Genomic DNA, 15,886 nt, shown 5'->3' on the forward strand with positions numbered 1-15,886 from the left:
TCCCACCTTCCTGATTAAATCATAACCAAACATTGTAGCATGTAGTTCTCATCCACATATATCAATCAACGTATTTGAAATTTTGAATCTTATTTTATTATAGCATCAAATGAGGTTTATGTATGGTGTGGAAAGAATAAGAGTGCGTGTGTTGTGTGGCGCGGTGGGTCAGGCGCGGGTCGGAACAACTGCCTCAGTGGGTTACAATGGCACAATGGCTTCTAGGAGGTCTGCCTTGGCCTCGCAGAATGAAATCTCTGGGAACGACCCACTGCGTGAGCTTTTCGAGGCGTGCAGGAACGGGGACCTGGTAAGGGTGAAGAAGCTTGTGACGCCGCAAAATGTGAACGCCAGAGACACGGCGGGCAGGAAATCCTCGCCTCTACATTTCGCAGCAGGTGAGTGGCTGCCTGCTGCTGCTGCTCCCCGGGCTGGCAGGCCTTGGTGCGTTTTGGTACTTTCACCGAACTTATTGTGGCCCTGCCCTGCTGTCCTGCTAGCCTGGGACAGCAGGGCCAAGTAGCATTGCATGGCCAAAAGGGAAGGCCCTTAGGTGTGGTGTGCTAACGAGCAGTGCAGCGAAAAGGTGAATGGCCTGGTGTGCTGTCAAGTGCTGCCTTTGTTGCTTGGCCTCAGCACTCAGCACCTCAACTCTTAGGACACATTGCTACGATGCCCTGGCCCACAGGCACCCTAGCACTGTCCTAGCTGCCCGTGGTGTTACTGTCATGCACCCTGCCCATCGATGTGCCTGCTGCATTCTGTATTGAGTGGTGCAGCATTGATGGGATGGAGGAAGTGGTAACCTGTCATGCCCCTGCTGTGTCAGGCACTATCTCTAATGCCCTCAGTATCCCTGGGGGTCCTGCAGTGAGGGAAGCCTTGAGGTCATCTGTATGCAGGGCTGCTCTGTGTTAGAAATCTATATTTCATGTTTTTGTCACAGGTGTTATCATTGTTAGTTTTTAACTGAATTATATATATTGTTATTAACATTATTATTATTATTATTATTATTATTATTATTGTTATTATTATTTTTGCTCTCATTATTACAGCAAGCAATACACAACTAATCAACATCCTAGATATGGAAGAGATTCATGCAAGGAATGTACTACAGTTTTAAAGCCAGGCTGGGTAATAATAGATAGAAATATATAATGGAATGAGTGTACCTAGTCTGTTCCTGTGTGCTGCCACCAGCCAAACACTCATATCTACTACAAAACCTACACCATGTCACATGTATAAGCCTGTTTAAAGATATCTTATATATATATATATATATATATATATATATATATATATATATATATATATATATATATATATATATATATATATATATATATATATATATATATATATATATATATATATATATATATATATATATATATATATATATATATATATATATATATATATATATATATATAGCTATATATAGATTTCATTAAATCATAGTTTAATAATTTCGGAAGATTTGGATCAGGATTATATGATTTGTGCCTTAACAGGTATCTTTGTTACTATATAAGGCTTAACTATTCAGATTTCAGCAGTGTTCAAAACAAAAGGAGTTTATAGCTTGTTACCAAAAGATGGATGGCTCTGTTCTTTTATATAGTGTTAGAAATTATATGTAAGAGATTAATCCTGCACTGAGATAATAGACATTTGTTTGACCTTGAATAGCATCATGTTACCAGGAAAGCCTTGAGAGTGTGAGGGTGTGTGGTAGGGATGGGAGGAGCATATATAAAGTGGTGATGTTTTGATAGTCATAGGTGGTGAGGATGTTGAGGTGTTGGGAGAAGGATGAAAGAAAGATGAGAGGCACTTAGACAAAAGGTCTGAATTATTTTCATTAATTCCCTTCCTTTAAGTCAATCGCCACTCTTCATAAAGAAGCTGTTTCATGCCAATATGTTAAACCACCAAGGATCAGAAGAGATGGAAGGTTAAGTGGAACAAAGGCACATGCTGGCTCCATGATTTAGTAGCTTAGATTTAGTGTGCCTGCTTCATATCTAAGATTATTTTCAAAGGCCACATAGATGCTTAATTGGAACTCTTGTATTTCATGATCCACTTTATGTATTCTGACTGCAAGCCCTTTGATTAGCAATTTCCTTAGAATTTTTACTGTTTTGTGGTGTCTCTGAATCTCAAGTCCTATGATCTGCTAGCAATCCTTAAGAAAACTGGCAGGGGATAAATATGTAGTAGATTGAGGGAAAATTATGAACATAGCAAGGTGGAGTGTGATATAGTACTTAATTTTTTACCATGACTGTACAGAAATTAACTTGATGAACAAAGGGCACACACCAGACTGCCATCTGTTATCTCAGCCTCATTACCTTTCCAAGCACAGTGGTAATGTAACACTGCTAAAACCCAAACAGAAAATAATCACTCGGATATAAATTATTGATTTGTAATATTTCCATCATCATAACTCATCTTTAATTAAACAATACACCTCCACATATTGTAAGTAAGAGCAAGCAGACATTGTGTCAACATTCATTCCAGATATTAATTAGGAATGTAATGATACGGTAATGTGATGGTGGCTCTCAGTGGGAGTGTTGTGGCTTGGCTGGCTGATGTGCAGAACTGAATGTTATAGTTAGGCTTTCTGTCCTTCCTCTTACATGTTGCTCTGGCTTCCTTCTCATATCATAGTGTTTTACTTGTACCATGAGGTAGACTACCTATGTTTTACTACTCTAAAATGTTTTCTGTAAAGTCTAGGTGTGTTGTTCACACTGGGACTGCCATGGTTAGGTCGGAGAGCCTCTTAACAGTAACAGTTTCTTGTATAACATTAACTAGCTCTACAAACATTCTCAAATTTTCTTCTCTGCAGTAAGGATCTCTCTTCTTGCATACTCAGCTAAGTCACTTTTGCCAGCATCCAATCTATTCTCACCTCTTCTTATGCCTAACTTTTCTCCACATCAAGGATCTTTTCTGTCACATTTCACCTTAGCCACCCATTCTGGACTCTTGTCCTTCATTCACTATTCTCCTTCTACTCTTTGCCTTTGCACATCCACCATAATATGACTTAGGCTTCTATTCTTTTATACTTTATCTCTCTTTGTCTAGCATATGCAACTCAGTAACCAAGGCAACACCTGCTGGACAACGTGCTACAATATATGGGTTCTATCTCCTGACCATTTGGAAGACCTTACTCATGTTAGAATTTTATATGTTGGTGGTGGTGGTGGTGGTGATGATGATCAATGATATCTACTATGTTCATTCTCCTCACTCTCCCAAATCAATCACTATCACTTCTTTTAATCACTATTCATTTATCCACCAGTCACTTTCACCCTTCCAAAATATTTGCTTTTGCCTGTACTTTATTACTATCCATTTTGTTCACAGGTCCTCCAAAATCACTATCATTTCTTAAAATCAGCACATTCATTTGCCTTCTCAGACCTCTCACTATCACTATCTCCTTATTCATTCTCGTACTTCCCAGATCCCTCACAAACACCTGTTCTTAACTACTATTCGCTTGCCCTGCCTTACTGCCCAGCCTTATCTACCCTCACTCTTACACACACTCTCCTACAGGCTTTGGTCGACGTGATGTGGTGGAGCATCTGCTGAATCTTGGGGCAGCTGTAGGGGCGAGGGATGATGGAGGCCTTATTCCTCTGCACAATGCATGCTCCTTTGGTCATGCAGAGGTGGTGTCGTTGCTGCTCAAACATGGTGCCGACCCCAACGCGCGTGACAACTGGAACTATACACCACTTCATGAGGCTGCTTCCAAGTCCAAGTTTGATGTCTGTATAGGTGGGTTGTGTGGTGGTACTGTGTGGTGATAGATGGGTGTGAGGTGTGTCTACCTGTCTGGTGATCTTAAGGGGCTATCACACTGGCCTATGATATGTGGAACGCGGGCCATGGTTCTTGGTACGAAACCAGGAACACTATCACACACAAGCTGCCCGCGTTCTTGTTATGCTAGGCAAACAGCCCACCAACCAAGACAAAGTCTAATCAAAATAAACCAGAACAAAACCATGCGGCTTATACCTCAGCCTGTGCTTTGTCCTGGAACTGCATTTGCACTTCCTCTTGTTGAAGAAAAGTAAGTAAAAAAAATCTAGAGAAAAGCTGAGACGTGCACGACGGCAACTTTAGAGTCAGAGGTGGTTGCCATGAGCCCAAACTATCGACATGATATATATATATATATATATATATATATATATATATATATATATATATATATATATATATATATATATATATATATTACCTTTCTAAATTGATGAAATATTATTTAATATTCCAATATGAAAAATTTAGTCACTTTCTGTTTAGTTCAACTGAAAGGTTTTTATTGCATATATTATGTTTACTTTTCAATTGGGATAGCATACGGAGAACCGGGATGGATATGAAGCCATCCCAACTTGGTTCCGCTAATCCCGGGCAAGTTCCAGCTATCTAGAGCGGATGTTCCTGGTTCTGCATATCATAGGCCAGTGTGATAGGGCCTTTATGGTGTAATTTGTTCATCATGATTTGTGTTTTGTTTTTATTGAATTTTTGGGTTGTATGTAAAGTTTGTATGCTATTGCTTGTGTGTTGCTGTTTATTGTCACTTGTTCTTTGTTTATAGTAAGTGTTTTTAGGTTTCATAGTCTTCTTTTCTCAGGAATCTATAGAATGGATGAATATTTATTAATATGTTGGCAATAATGAAGGAGGAGATAAGGACATAAAAGTCGGGAAGAATATAAAGTTTCTCATCTTAGTTGCTTTCAATTCATCGCCACTTACTTTATTTTCAACACCTAATAGTAATGTTTCTTTTGTAGAAAAGGGCACTCAAGTGTTTTTCAGTGAGTTTTTTTCATAATAGTATGGTATTATTAGTATAATGTGTTGTGCTTCCAACAGTGCTGCTCCAGAATGGCGCTGACCATAGCATCCGCAACACAGATGGAAAGACAGCTCTGGATCTTGCTGATGCCTATGCCCGCTCAGTACTCACAGGTAAGGGTTGGCAGGCAGCAGGAAGGAAAGTGTGCTGCATTGAGTTGGATGTGTGTGTTGTTCATCATGGCTCTGGTTGGTACACTTTTGTCTAATATCTGTAGTTCATTATTTTATTGTAATAGATAGAGTAAATATTAAACAGACCAACAGACAAACAAATAAAGAATACATTAGTGGAATGCATTACTAAAATGAGATGATGTGTGGAAGCAGTAGACATAAATTTAAAGGAAAAAAATATGATGAATTCATACTTAAAGATAAGACATTACAAGCTTGATCCAGTCCTGTAAATGTAGGAACATATAGATACAGACAAGATAAAGAAAATGTGTTGAGGAAAAAAGAGAGTAACATCATACACATAAAGCACACATCCATCACCTTCCCCTTCTGCAGGAGAGTATAAGAAGGAGGAGCTGCTGGAGGCTGCGCGTGCCGGCAGCGAGGACCGCCTGCTGACTCTGCTCACTCCACTCAATGTTAACTGCCACGCCTCGGACGGCAGAAAGTCCACCCCACTCCACCTGGCAGCTGGCTACAACAGGACGGAGATTGTCACCATTCTGTTGCAGCATGGGGCGGATGTGCACGCCAAGGATAAAGGGTGAGGGAAGGAGTCTGTGTGGTGGTGTGTTGGTATCTGAACAATATATGTGTATTCCTGTGTTTATAGAAAAGAAGGATAGGTGAGATCAGGCAAAGGTGAGTAATTAAAAATAAATTGGATATTTATGTTAGTATTGATGAGAATTAAGATGTGAGGTAGGATGTCTGTCTATGTATTTACCTATACTCACCACAGTGAGAAATGACTGATAGGGCGTGGAAATCCAGGGGACTCCCCCAGTGTTGCCACATTTTCACAGATCACTGGCCTGCTCTCTCTCTCTCTCTCTCTCTCTCTCTCTCTCTCTCTCTCTCTCTCTCTCTCTCTCTCTCTCTCTCTCTCTGAATCTGAATCTGAACCTGAAAAGTAGTGTATCTTTATAATGAAGGTGGCCATATGGCAAGCTTGAAGCAAAAACGTGTGTCTGCGACGCTGAGAATTCCTCCACTGATGGTGTGGTGAAGGAAGCGGCAATCTCACCCTCCCCACTCCTATGCCTTCTTTGCGACTGGGAGAAACGAAACCTTTATACAGAAAACACTGATTTTTATCTTAGTGGTGGTGTGGAACAAAAGTTATAATGATTCTAAAAATAACTTCAGAAATACTTGAACAAAAGTTATAACAATTCCAGAAATAACTTCAGAAATACTTGAATTTATGTAGAAACACAGAGAGAAATAAAGACAGTGGCAGAGGTTATGTAGGTTGAGCAGGATTGAAGAAAGAAGTACACAGTGATAATAGCAATACTGGGTGAATCCCCTTTCTACGCCTTACCAACCATTTCTCAATGCAGCGAGTATAGTTGTATATTGCAGGATTCAAGCAGGGTTCATAATGATGTCTCCATATCTACTTTTATCCAACTTTTCCTTGAATTTATGCGCATGTTCTGAAGATAGAATCTCTTCACTCAATCCGTTCCAGATGTCCACTGTCCTATGTGGAAAACTAAACTTTTTGATGTTCCTCAAACATTGACGTTTTGATGATCTTGGAGTGTTCTCTTGTTTGTCTACCTCCATCCTCCATCACTGATCTTATCTGTCTATCTCTTCCATATGGTGTACTAACTTTTACATCGTTATTAGATCTCCTTTCTCCCATCTATCCTTCAAAGTTAGTTGTTCCATTTCTGTCACTCTTTCTTCATGAATGTGTGTGTGTGTGTGTGTGTGTGTGTGTGTGTGTGTGTGTGTGTGTCATAAGATAGATACAGTAGAGAGACTGCATGTGTCTTTAAGTTGTGTCAATGTTCATAGTTAGTGTTGATGAGAGATAGGAAGTGAGGCAGAGAGGTTTGTATGCATCATGACAAGATAAGCACAATAGAGACAGCATGAGACTGACCTGTATCAACCTCCCCTGTCTCCTCACAGAGGCCTGGTGCCACTACACAACGCTTGCTCCTATGGACATTTTGAGGTGACAGAGCTGCTCATCAAGCATGGTGCCAACGTCAATGCCATGGATCTGTGGCAGTTCACACCCCTGCACGAGGCCGCCTCCAAGTCACGGGTTGAGGTAATACTGTGTGTGGTGGGGCTGACAGGGCTTTGTGCTGATGATGAAGTGAAATTACTGATTGAAAAATAATGGGGTAGCTTCTGGTGTTATACCTTACTTGATAAACAAGAAAATGAATGGTTTTTGTCTGAGAGCTACAGAATAGCCAGGCTTCTTTCACAGTGCTTTCCCTCCTCAGGTGTGCTCGCTGCTGCTGGCTCACGGTGCTGACCCAACACTCCTCAACTGCCACTCCAAGTCAGCCATTGATGTGGCGCCCTCAAGGGAACTGCAGGAGAGGCTCACTTGTAAGTATTGGTGTGTTGTGACTTGCTTCCTTTATGCCTGCATCTTATGTGTGGAAGCTGTTCAGGGATGGGAAAACAATCTATATATTGCAGGTTGGCCCAGACAAAGTGCCATACACTCATAAACACACCATTCAGAGCCCCATGAAAATGAAGTTGAGAAAAAGGAATAGGATTTAATAGATGTTTGTATTGATAATAGTTGATATTTTAAATTTTTGCTTTTAATGGTGTTTTTTTTCTAATGATTGTTGTGTGTAGTCCTGTTTGTTCTGGTGTAACATCATGTATAAATTAATAACTCAATGTGCTCCATTTCCCTCTCTCCTGCAGATGAGTACAAGGGCCACAGCTTACTGGAGGCGTGTCGTCAAGCTGACGCTGCCAGACTAAAGAAATTCCTTTCCCCGGAAGTTATCAACTTTAAGCATCCATACACTGGCAACACTCCACTTGTGAGTGTAACATTCAGTGCTGCTATTATTACTTGTGTGATATTTATAGTGGTGAGAAGCAAGGAGAGAATGGAACTAGTCACAATTGTTTTTATTAATATATTATTTTGTGCTTAGTAAATGAGTATTTGAAATAAGGAAAAAAGCAAGTCTTCATTAAGAAAAAAAATTGTGTGTCTCAGGTCACAAGACTGGGAATTTCTGTTTAAAAGTTTCTATTTATTTATTTGATTATTGTCTTGTATTTTATTATTATTCTTTTCTTTCTCTTTTCTGTGGGAAGTGAAATCTCTTAGACGTTTATTTTTCATCTTTTCTTTTTTTTTTTTTTTTTTTTTTTTTTTTTTTTTTTTTTGCTATATATCATTTAAGTAATTGACATCATTACCAGACTGATGTTTTGTTGAGACATGGACAGGCATAATTACACCCATGTACACCCTTTCAGCACTGTGCAGTCTCCTCCACGGGCAGCAAGCGGCGAGGCATCGTGGAGGCCCTGCTGAGAAAGGGGGCGCCTCTGCAGGAGAAGAACAAGGAGTTCCTGACGCCCCTGCATGTTTGTGCTGATAAGGGCCACTGTGACATCATGGAGCTGCTGCTGAAGCACGGCTCAAAGGTCAACGCACTGGATGGCCTTGGACAGACAGGTGAGAGGAGGAAGAGTCAGTGTGTGCTTGGTGGCTCAGTGATGTGTGTGTGTCCAGTAAGTCTGTAATGGATTGTGGTAACTGTATTGAATTAACAAAAAGAGAATAGGTGTAAGAGTTCCCAGGTAAAGTTAGCTCTGGACAATTTTGGAGACATGTTAGGAGAGGTGCTTGGTGACTATGGTGAGCTGGAGTGTTTTGTGGTATGCTTGTATACTAAGAATAATGGAAAGAGAGTAGGTGGAAGAGGTGCCAGGTAAAGTTAACCCTGGACAAAGAGGTGAGTAAGTGCTATCTTGGTGACTGTTAGGTGACCTGAAGTGATGGACTGTTTGTGGAAGTCCTGTGTGAAAATAAAGAAAAATCAATTGAAAGAAATGGCAGGTATTGTTAGTCTAATACAGAGAGCAGGTGAAAGAGGTCCTAGGTAAAAGTTAGTCTTATATAGAGAACAGGAGCTTGGTAAAATTTGTCTAATACATAGAAAACAAGAGAATGAGAGCATCCTTTCCACTTGGCTACCTTTACACTTTCCCTCTCTGCTCCTCTCCCACTTTCTCTCCTGCTCTTTGTTTCCTTTGTATTGTGGGAAGTGTGAGTTAAGACCAGCCCCACAGACCCATACCAGAGCATTGTAGCCTCTTAATAACCACAAAATATCTTTGCAGGAACAAATGTATACAGTGAGTGTTTGTATGTTTCAGCGTTGCACCGGTGTGGGCGGGAGGGGGATGTGCAGGCATGTCGTGTGTTGCTACAGTATGGAGTAGACCCTTCCATCATTTCCCTCCAGGGTTACACTGCCACACAGGTTTCCACCGACAGTGTTCAGCGGCTGCTTCATGGTGGGTGCCTCAGGAAGTGTGTGAGCTAAACTGGTGGTTTTGTACAAGTGAATGGGGCAGGAAGTAAAAAAGTGTATTTCCCTTACTTGATTTTTTGACAGCTTGTGACAATTCAACAGTTCTTTATTTCAATGATCTCAGATAATGTAAATTTTTTACCATGATTGTATGTCATCTTTTCTTCATTTAAGTGATAATAGATAATTTGCATATTTTTAGTTGCCAGTGACAGTTTAAAACTTCTTTCCTTCATTTAAGTAGTCCTAGATGATTTATAGAAAGAATAATGATACAGGGATGAATTGTTTGGATTACGCTGTTACTCCTGTGATTTTTTATCTGTTTATTTTTATAATTTTTTTATTCTAATATGCACCAGACATTTTAATAGAGCACCAGGGAAGGCTATAGCAGTGAAAGGATTCATTCAGATAACTTTATTGTTGTGCCATTTTACATAATATATAATTTTTTATTACTTCAAAGCCTTTCTCATCATCTAGTGCTCTTCCTCTTTAGATTTATACATACCAACCTCCCTCCCCTAACTCTGTGTAAAGTTTATATATATATATATATATATATATATATATATATATATATATATATATATATATATATATATATATATATATATATATATATACACACACACACACACACACACACACACACACACACACACACACACACACACACACACGGTAGCTCAGTAGTTAGAGCGCTGGCTTCACAAGCCAGAGGACAGGGTTCCATTCCCTGGCCGGGTGGAGATATTTGGGTGTGTCTCCTTTCACGTGTAGCCCCTGTTCACCTAGCAGTGAGTAGGTACGGGATGTAAATCGAGGAGTTGTGACCTTGTTGTCCCGGTGTGTGATGTGTGCCTGGTCTCAGGCCTATCCGAAGATCGGAAATAATGAGCTCTGAGCTTGTTCCGTAGGGTAACGTCTGGCTGTCTCGTCAGAGACTGCAGCAGATCAAACAGTGAAACACACACACACACACACACACACACACACACACACACACACACACACACACACACACACACACACACACACACACACACACCTTATTACCCTGTATTCTACATACCAAGTATAGCTACTTAACCTCCCTCTTCCCCTAATTCTGCCTAAAATGTTTTCCATTCTTCACTGCCTCTCTCCCATTACCAAGGATGTCCATTCTTCACTGCCTCTCCCCCATTACCAAGCATCCTCCATTCCTCTATCTTACACCCATCTAACCTTCCTCTCCCTCTGACTGTCTAAAATTTTCATCATACATTACTTCTTCTCTCATTACCAAGCACTCATCTCTCCCTCATGCCTACCTAATCACTTTTTGTTTTCTCCCTCCTCACAGAAGACCCACCAGGCCCTGGTGTGGACACAGAACAGCAGCTTCTTGAAGCATCCAAGTCTGGGGACATTGACTGTGTGCGCCGCATCCTCACTGCCCAGCCTCACCTTGTCAATGTAAGGGACCTTGATGGCCGCCACTCCACCCCACTCCACTTTGCTGCAGGATACAACCGTGTGCCCATCGTGGAGTACCTTTTGCAGCATGGGGCGGATGTACATGCCAAGGATAAGGGGTGAGTGGTGGTGGTGTGAGGGTGAAGGAATGGTACTAGTTAGAAGAATGGTTGGAAACCTCAAGGCTATTTCTGTTTCCCTTAACTTGCTCTTCTCACAGTGCCCTGGTGTTTATGTGGTGGTGAATGGATAGTTTTTTTATTTTTTTATTTATTTTTTTATTTTTTTTTGCATGGTTGTGGTACTGCTCTGAAAACATGAGATATTACAGTTCTCTTTTTTCACTATTTATGCTTAGTTCTCAGTCAACCTGCTCTTCTCACAGTAGTGTAATGAGTGCTGGTTGTGTGGAAATGGATAGACAATGTTTTTTTTTTTAGTGGACTAAATGTGTTATTATGGAAACTCAAGACATTACACTTATCTCTATATCAGTATTTAGTTGTTCACCTTCCTTTCCTAACAGTGGCCTGGTTCCCCTGCACAACGCATGTTCCTACGGCCACTACGAAGTCACAGAGCTGCTAGTGCGTCACGGAGCCAGTGTCAATGTGGCTGATCTCTGGAAGTTTACGCCACTGCACGAGGCTGCCGCCAAGGGAAAGTACGACATTGTGAAGCTGCTGCTCAAGGTGAGGCTGTGACATGGTGCTGTTGTTGATTTAGCATTGATTTTTGATGTGATGCTGTTTGGTGGTACAGTGGTACTTCGACATACAATCGCCCTAACATGATTTTTTTTATATACGACGAAAATTTTTATATAATTTACGCCTTGAAATACAACGATATTTTTAAGATACGACTAGCCATCGGTAGGTGGCGCAGCGATCGTTCGGTTACCCGCATCCACCCTAACATTCAGCGCGCGTTGTGTATCATTGTTCATCTTTTGTGTATGTATGTGTCTGTGCTCCTAGGCAGTGTGTATTTTTATTAAGTTTTGTGAACGCAAGACCCCGTGATCATGGGTCCTAAAAGTATAAGTTTGGCGAGAAACACACTAAATAGCCTGTATTCACATACTGATTACACTTAGAAATTCAATAAACGAGTGAGTACAAATGGTTTTCTGCCCACAAGCAACTCTTCCTCTTTGCAATGCAAAAAACCACAAGTCTCTAGATGTCATGGTTACCAAAATATCAAAGCTTGAATGAGGTAGTATCATCGGTTTACGTGGCTTTGCTTCCAATCGGGTTCAGCGGCCTTGGCTAGTGCGCAAGAAAACGGGCCCCTTGTATCTCTCTCTCTCTCTCTCTCTCTCTCTCTCTCTCTCTCTCTCTCTCTCTCTCTCTCTCTCTCTCTCTCTCTCTCTCTCTCTCTCTCTCCTGTTCTGATACCAGTCTCATTCAAAAGTTGTCTCCCCTTAACATGGCGAGAGACCCAAGGTATAGAAGTAAGGTGTGCGGGAGAGGTGGCGGAATCAGATACAATGAAATTACTGTCGATCGCTCCTACCATTTATCGTTGGTGACACAGTGATGTAGAGCATATGTTTACTCTTGATGAGTGTTGCCAGCTCACAAGCAAAGAAAATGGGAAGAAAATAACCAAAATTAGCTGTAAAAAGCCTAAACGTCTATTGACGTGCCCGTGCCTTGTGTGATGAACGTCTATCGGTGTCCCAAGTTTTGCGGGTTAAGTTGTTATTTGAGCAATATAGTTAATTTATATCATGCATACAATAAACATTGTATTTATCTTATATTAAATCTATATTTGGTTGGTATTTAAAGCATGTTATTTTTTTTGGGGGGGTGGGGTAAATTCATATCACAAGAACGAATTAATTGTATTTCCATTAATTTCTATGGGAAAAATTTATTTCATATACAATTTTTTTGATATGCAACGATTGTCACGGAACGAATTAAAATCATATGTCGAAGTACCACTGTACTTTATTAGAAGAGATGTAGATGTGTGTATAAACTACTACTGTTACTGCTACTGTTACTACTAATGTTACTACTACTACTACTACTACTACTACTACTACTACTACTACTACTACTACTACTACTACTACTACCACCACCACCTTTGTTATAGATCACCCAGCCACTCACCAGCACCTCTCTTCCCACAGCACGGGGCTGATGTGAACCGTAAGAACAGGGACGGCCACACTGCTCTGGACTTGGTGAAGGAGAGTGACCAGGACGTGGCTGACCTGCTGAGGGGTGATGCGGCATTGTTGGACGCCGCCAAAAAGGGCAATCTGGCTCGGGTACAGAAGCTGCTCAACCCAGACAACATCAACTGTCGCGACTCACAGGTAAGGTGGTGGTTGTGGCAGTTGTGGCAGTGATAGCTGTGTCAAGACCTAATTATTTCCTCTTCCCTTTTATTTCTTTGTTTTTCCTTTTTTCCCCAATCCGACTCTCTTGCTGTTTCACCAATTCTTTCACTTCTTCCTTAACTCATTTATTTTGTATTTTTTTCTTTCCCTTTTCATTTATTAGTCTTCCTTCTTTTTTCCTTAACTCTCCCCCTCCCTCCCTGTCTCATCTACCCTTTCATCTTTTTCGTAACTCATTATTTTTGTTATGATCTAATTTTTCCTTTTTTTTTCATTCATTTAGTTTCATTCTCAGTGTTATTTTTTGTTCTTTTTTCATGATCATCTCTCTCCTCTTTTTTTCTCTTTGTTCTCCCCTCATTTTTATTTCCAGAGGCTGTTCACATCAGAAACAAGCAATTTATATATTATGTGTACCATTTGAAAGTTCTAGTGCTTTAGGTACTGTTCATTTTAGAAACAGGCATTTTATGTATTATATATATGATATGATGTTCTTATGTATCTGTAACAGAAACAGGTGGTCTTTTCACTATCTATATCTTAACTGAGATGATGTTTATGCATTTCTGTTAGATCTGGAAGTCCTTGCTAATGCTGTATACTGATCTTGGCTGGTGTGCCTTAATGGTGTTGTCTGTCTGTGCTACAGGGCCGCAACTCCACCCCGCTGCACCTGGCAGCTGGCTACAACAATCTGGAGGTGGCCGAATACCTCCTGGAGAATGGTGCTGATGTCAATGCTCAAGATAAGGTCAGTGTGGCTCCTCTCTCGTAAACCTTGCCACTGTGTCTGTTTAGGAAAAGAACTGAAGAATGACAGTTACCTATAGTATTTTTTTTTTTTTCCCATGGCAAACATTGTGTGTGTCTGTTCAAATATGAATAGTTAGTATGATAAGTTTTTCTTGTCTTGTGAAAAGTTACATACAAACTATTTATGTACCCTTTGCCACATTCTGGAAGCAAGAGTAGGATAAATAACACACTCTTGTCTTGCAGGGAGGACTCATTCCCTTGCACAATGCCTCATCTTACGGACACCTGGACATCGCTGCCCTTCTCATCAGATTCCAGACAGCAGTGAATGCCACAGACCGGTGGGGTTTCACTCCCCTCCATGAGGCAGCACAGAAGGGCCGCACTCAACTCTGTGCCCTGCTGCTGGCCCATGGTGCTGACCCTTACCTTAAGAACCAGGTCAGTGGAAGGCGCTCTTGTCACTGTAGGTTGTCTGTAGTGTTGAAGATGAAACGATGAAGGACAACAGGGGAGAGGGAACATACAGCATAAGGAAAAGTGTACCATCCCTCATAGAAATTGCACATTACATGAAGTAAAAGAAAAGATAAAAAAGCTAGAATAGATAGAACATGCAAGATAAAGAAAATACACCATCTTTCAAATAGAAATGTATGTAGAATGAACTAAAACAAATGTTAAAAGAAGCCAGGGACAGAGAGAAAGCTTGCTTTTTTGTTTGTCTGTTGATAGGATGTCATACATAGAAGGGTTTATTAGTCCCTTGCTATGTCTGATTCAATTGCCTCTCATTGCATGCAGAGAATATAAGGGTAGTATTCTTATGCCTTGCCATAGAGCTGGGAGCACTAGGGGTACAGTGGTCTTTGAGAAAATCCTCTTCTACAGGAGCTGAGGGTCTGAGAGTGTGAATGTGTGTGTGTGTGTGTGTGTGTGTGTGAATGAGTGAGTGAGTGAGTGAGTGAGAAATGCTTTGTCTGGGCCATTCTGTATGGGATTGCCTTCATGATATATACAAAAATAGTTAAACATGCTTACTGATATGGTGTCACATTACAGGAGGGCCAGACTCCCTTGCACCTTGCCACAGCAGAGGACGTGAGGAGCCTGCTGCAGGATGCCATGATGAGCCAGCCCAGCCTCACCCCAGCCACAGGAGGCAGTGTGCCACCACCTGTCTCGCCATCATCCCCCAAACCGCCTGGCACGCCTTGCAAGGCTGCTGCTCAGCCCACTGTGTCCCCAGCGCCCTCCATGATATCCATCAACAACATTGGTGCTGAAGGTTGGTGGTGTTCGTGTCTTTGTTTTCTCTCTGGTGATTCACTATAGAGGAGAAAAAAATATAGTAGCAAACTTTGATTTATATTTATAAGGTTTTTTTTTTCAGTAGTTAAAAACAGGGGGTGTGGAGTTGGATTTTCAAAAGTCTGACTCCGACTCCAACTCCGACTCTAGTAAATTTAAATGTTGCAACTCTGACTGCGACTCCGACTCCAGGAAATTTGAAGGTTGTGACTCTGACTCTGGCTTTTTTTATTTATTTATTTATTTATTTATTTATTTATTTATTATTTTTTACAGTACAACAATATAGTTAATTTTTTTACATGAGGGATGGTGGCCAAGGGAAAAGATTAAGCAAAAAGCTCGCTAGTTGCTACACCCAAAAAAGACGAAAGTTAAGAGAATCAATACTTACATATTTTCGAGTCAATCCATAATGAAAGTGTACTTGACGATTATATAATTATCATAAATTAATAAAAATTATCTTTATATGTACTGGTTGATTGGACACATCCTCCACAAAGTCAATTTCTCCCAATTTCTAGGAATCTAATCTGCATGAAGT

At 40.7% G+C, this 15,886-nt stretch overlaps 1 protein-coding gene across 1 annotated transcript in view; it reads left to right on the forward strand.

The window, feature by feature from the left end:
• Positions 1-184: 184 nt before the first annotated feature.
• LOC123514699 (poly [ADP-ribose] polymerase tankyrase-2-like) overlaps positions 185-15,886 on the forward strand; it is a 32,736-nt gene continuing 17,034 nt past the window's right edge. Inside the window, exons 1-15 of the mRNA XM_045272754.1 lie at positions 185-398; positions 3,607-3,831; positions 4,948-5,043; positions 5,446-5,653; positions 7,039-7,183; positions 7,365-7,473; positions 7,807-7,928; positions 8,377-8,578; positions 9,283-9,423; positions 10,792-11,023; positions 11,431-11,596; positions 13,057-13,245; positions 13,922-14,023; positions 14,272-14,469; positions 15,091-15,316. Of these exons, the coding sequence (XP_045128689.1) occupies positions 215-398; positions 3,607-3,831; positions 4,948-5,043; positions 5,446-5,653; positions 7,039-7,183; positions 7,365-7,473; positions 7,807-7,928; positions 8,377-8,578; positions 9,283-9,423; positions 10,792-11,023; positions 11,431-11,596; positions 13,057-13,245; positions 13,922-14,023; positions 14,272-14,469; positions 15,091-15,316 (2,545 nt within the window). The 5' untranslated portion in view covers positions 185-214. The remainder of the gene's footprint in view (positions 399-3,606; positions 3,832-4,947; positions 5,044-5,445; positions 5,654-7,038; positions 7,184-7,364; positions 7,474-7,806; positions 7,929-8,376; positions 8,579-9,282; positions 9,424-10,791; positions 11,024-11,430; positions 11,597-13,056; positions 13,246-13,921; positions 14,024-14,271; positions 14,470-15,090; positions 15,317-15,886) is intronic.

Source organism: Portunus trituberculatus, chromosome 38 (assembly GCF_017591435.1).
Source record: "Portunus trituberculatus isolate SZX2019 chromosome 38, ASM1759143v1, whole genome shotgun sequence".
NCBI lineage: Eukaryota > Metazoa > Arthropoda > Malacostraca > Decapoda > Portunidae > Portunus > Portunus trituberculatus.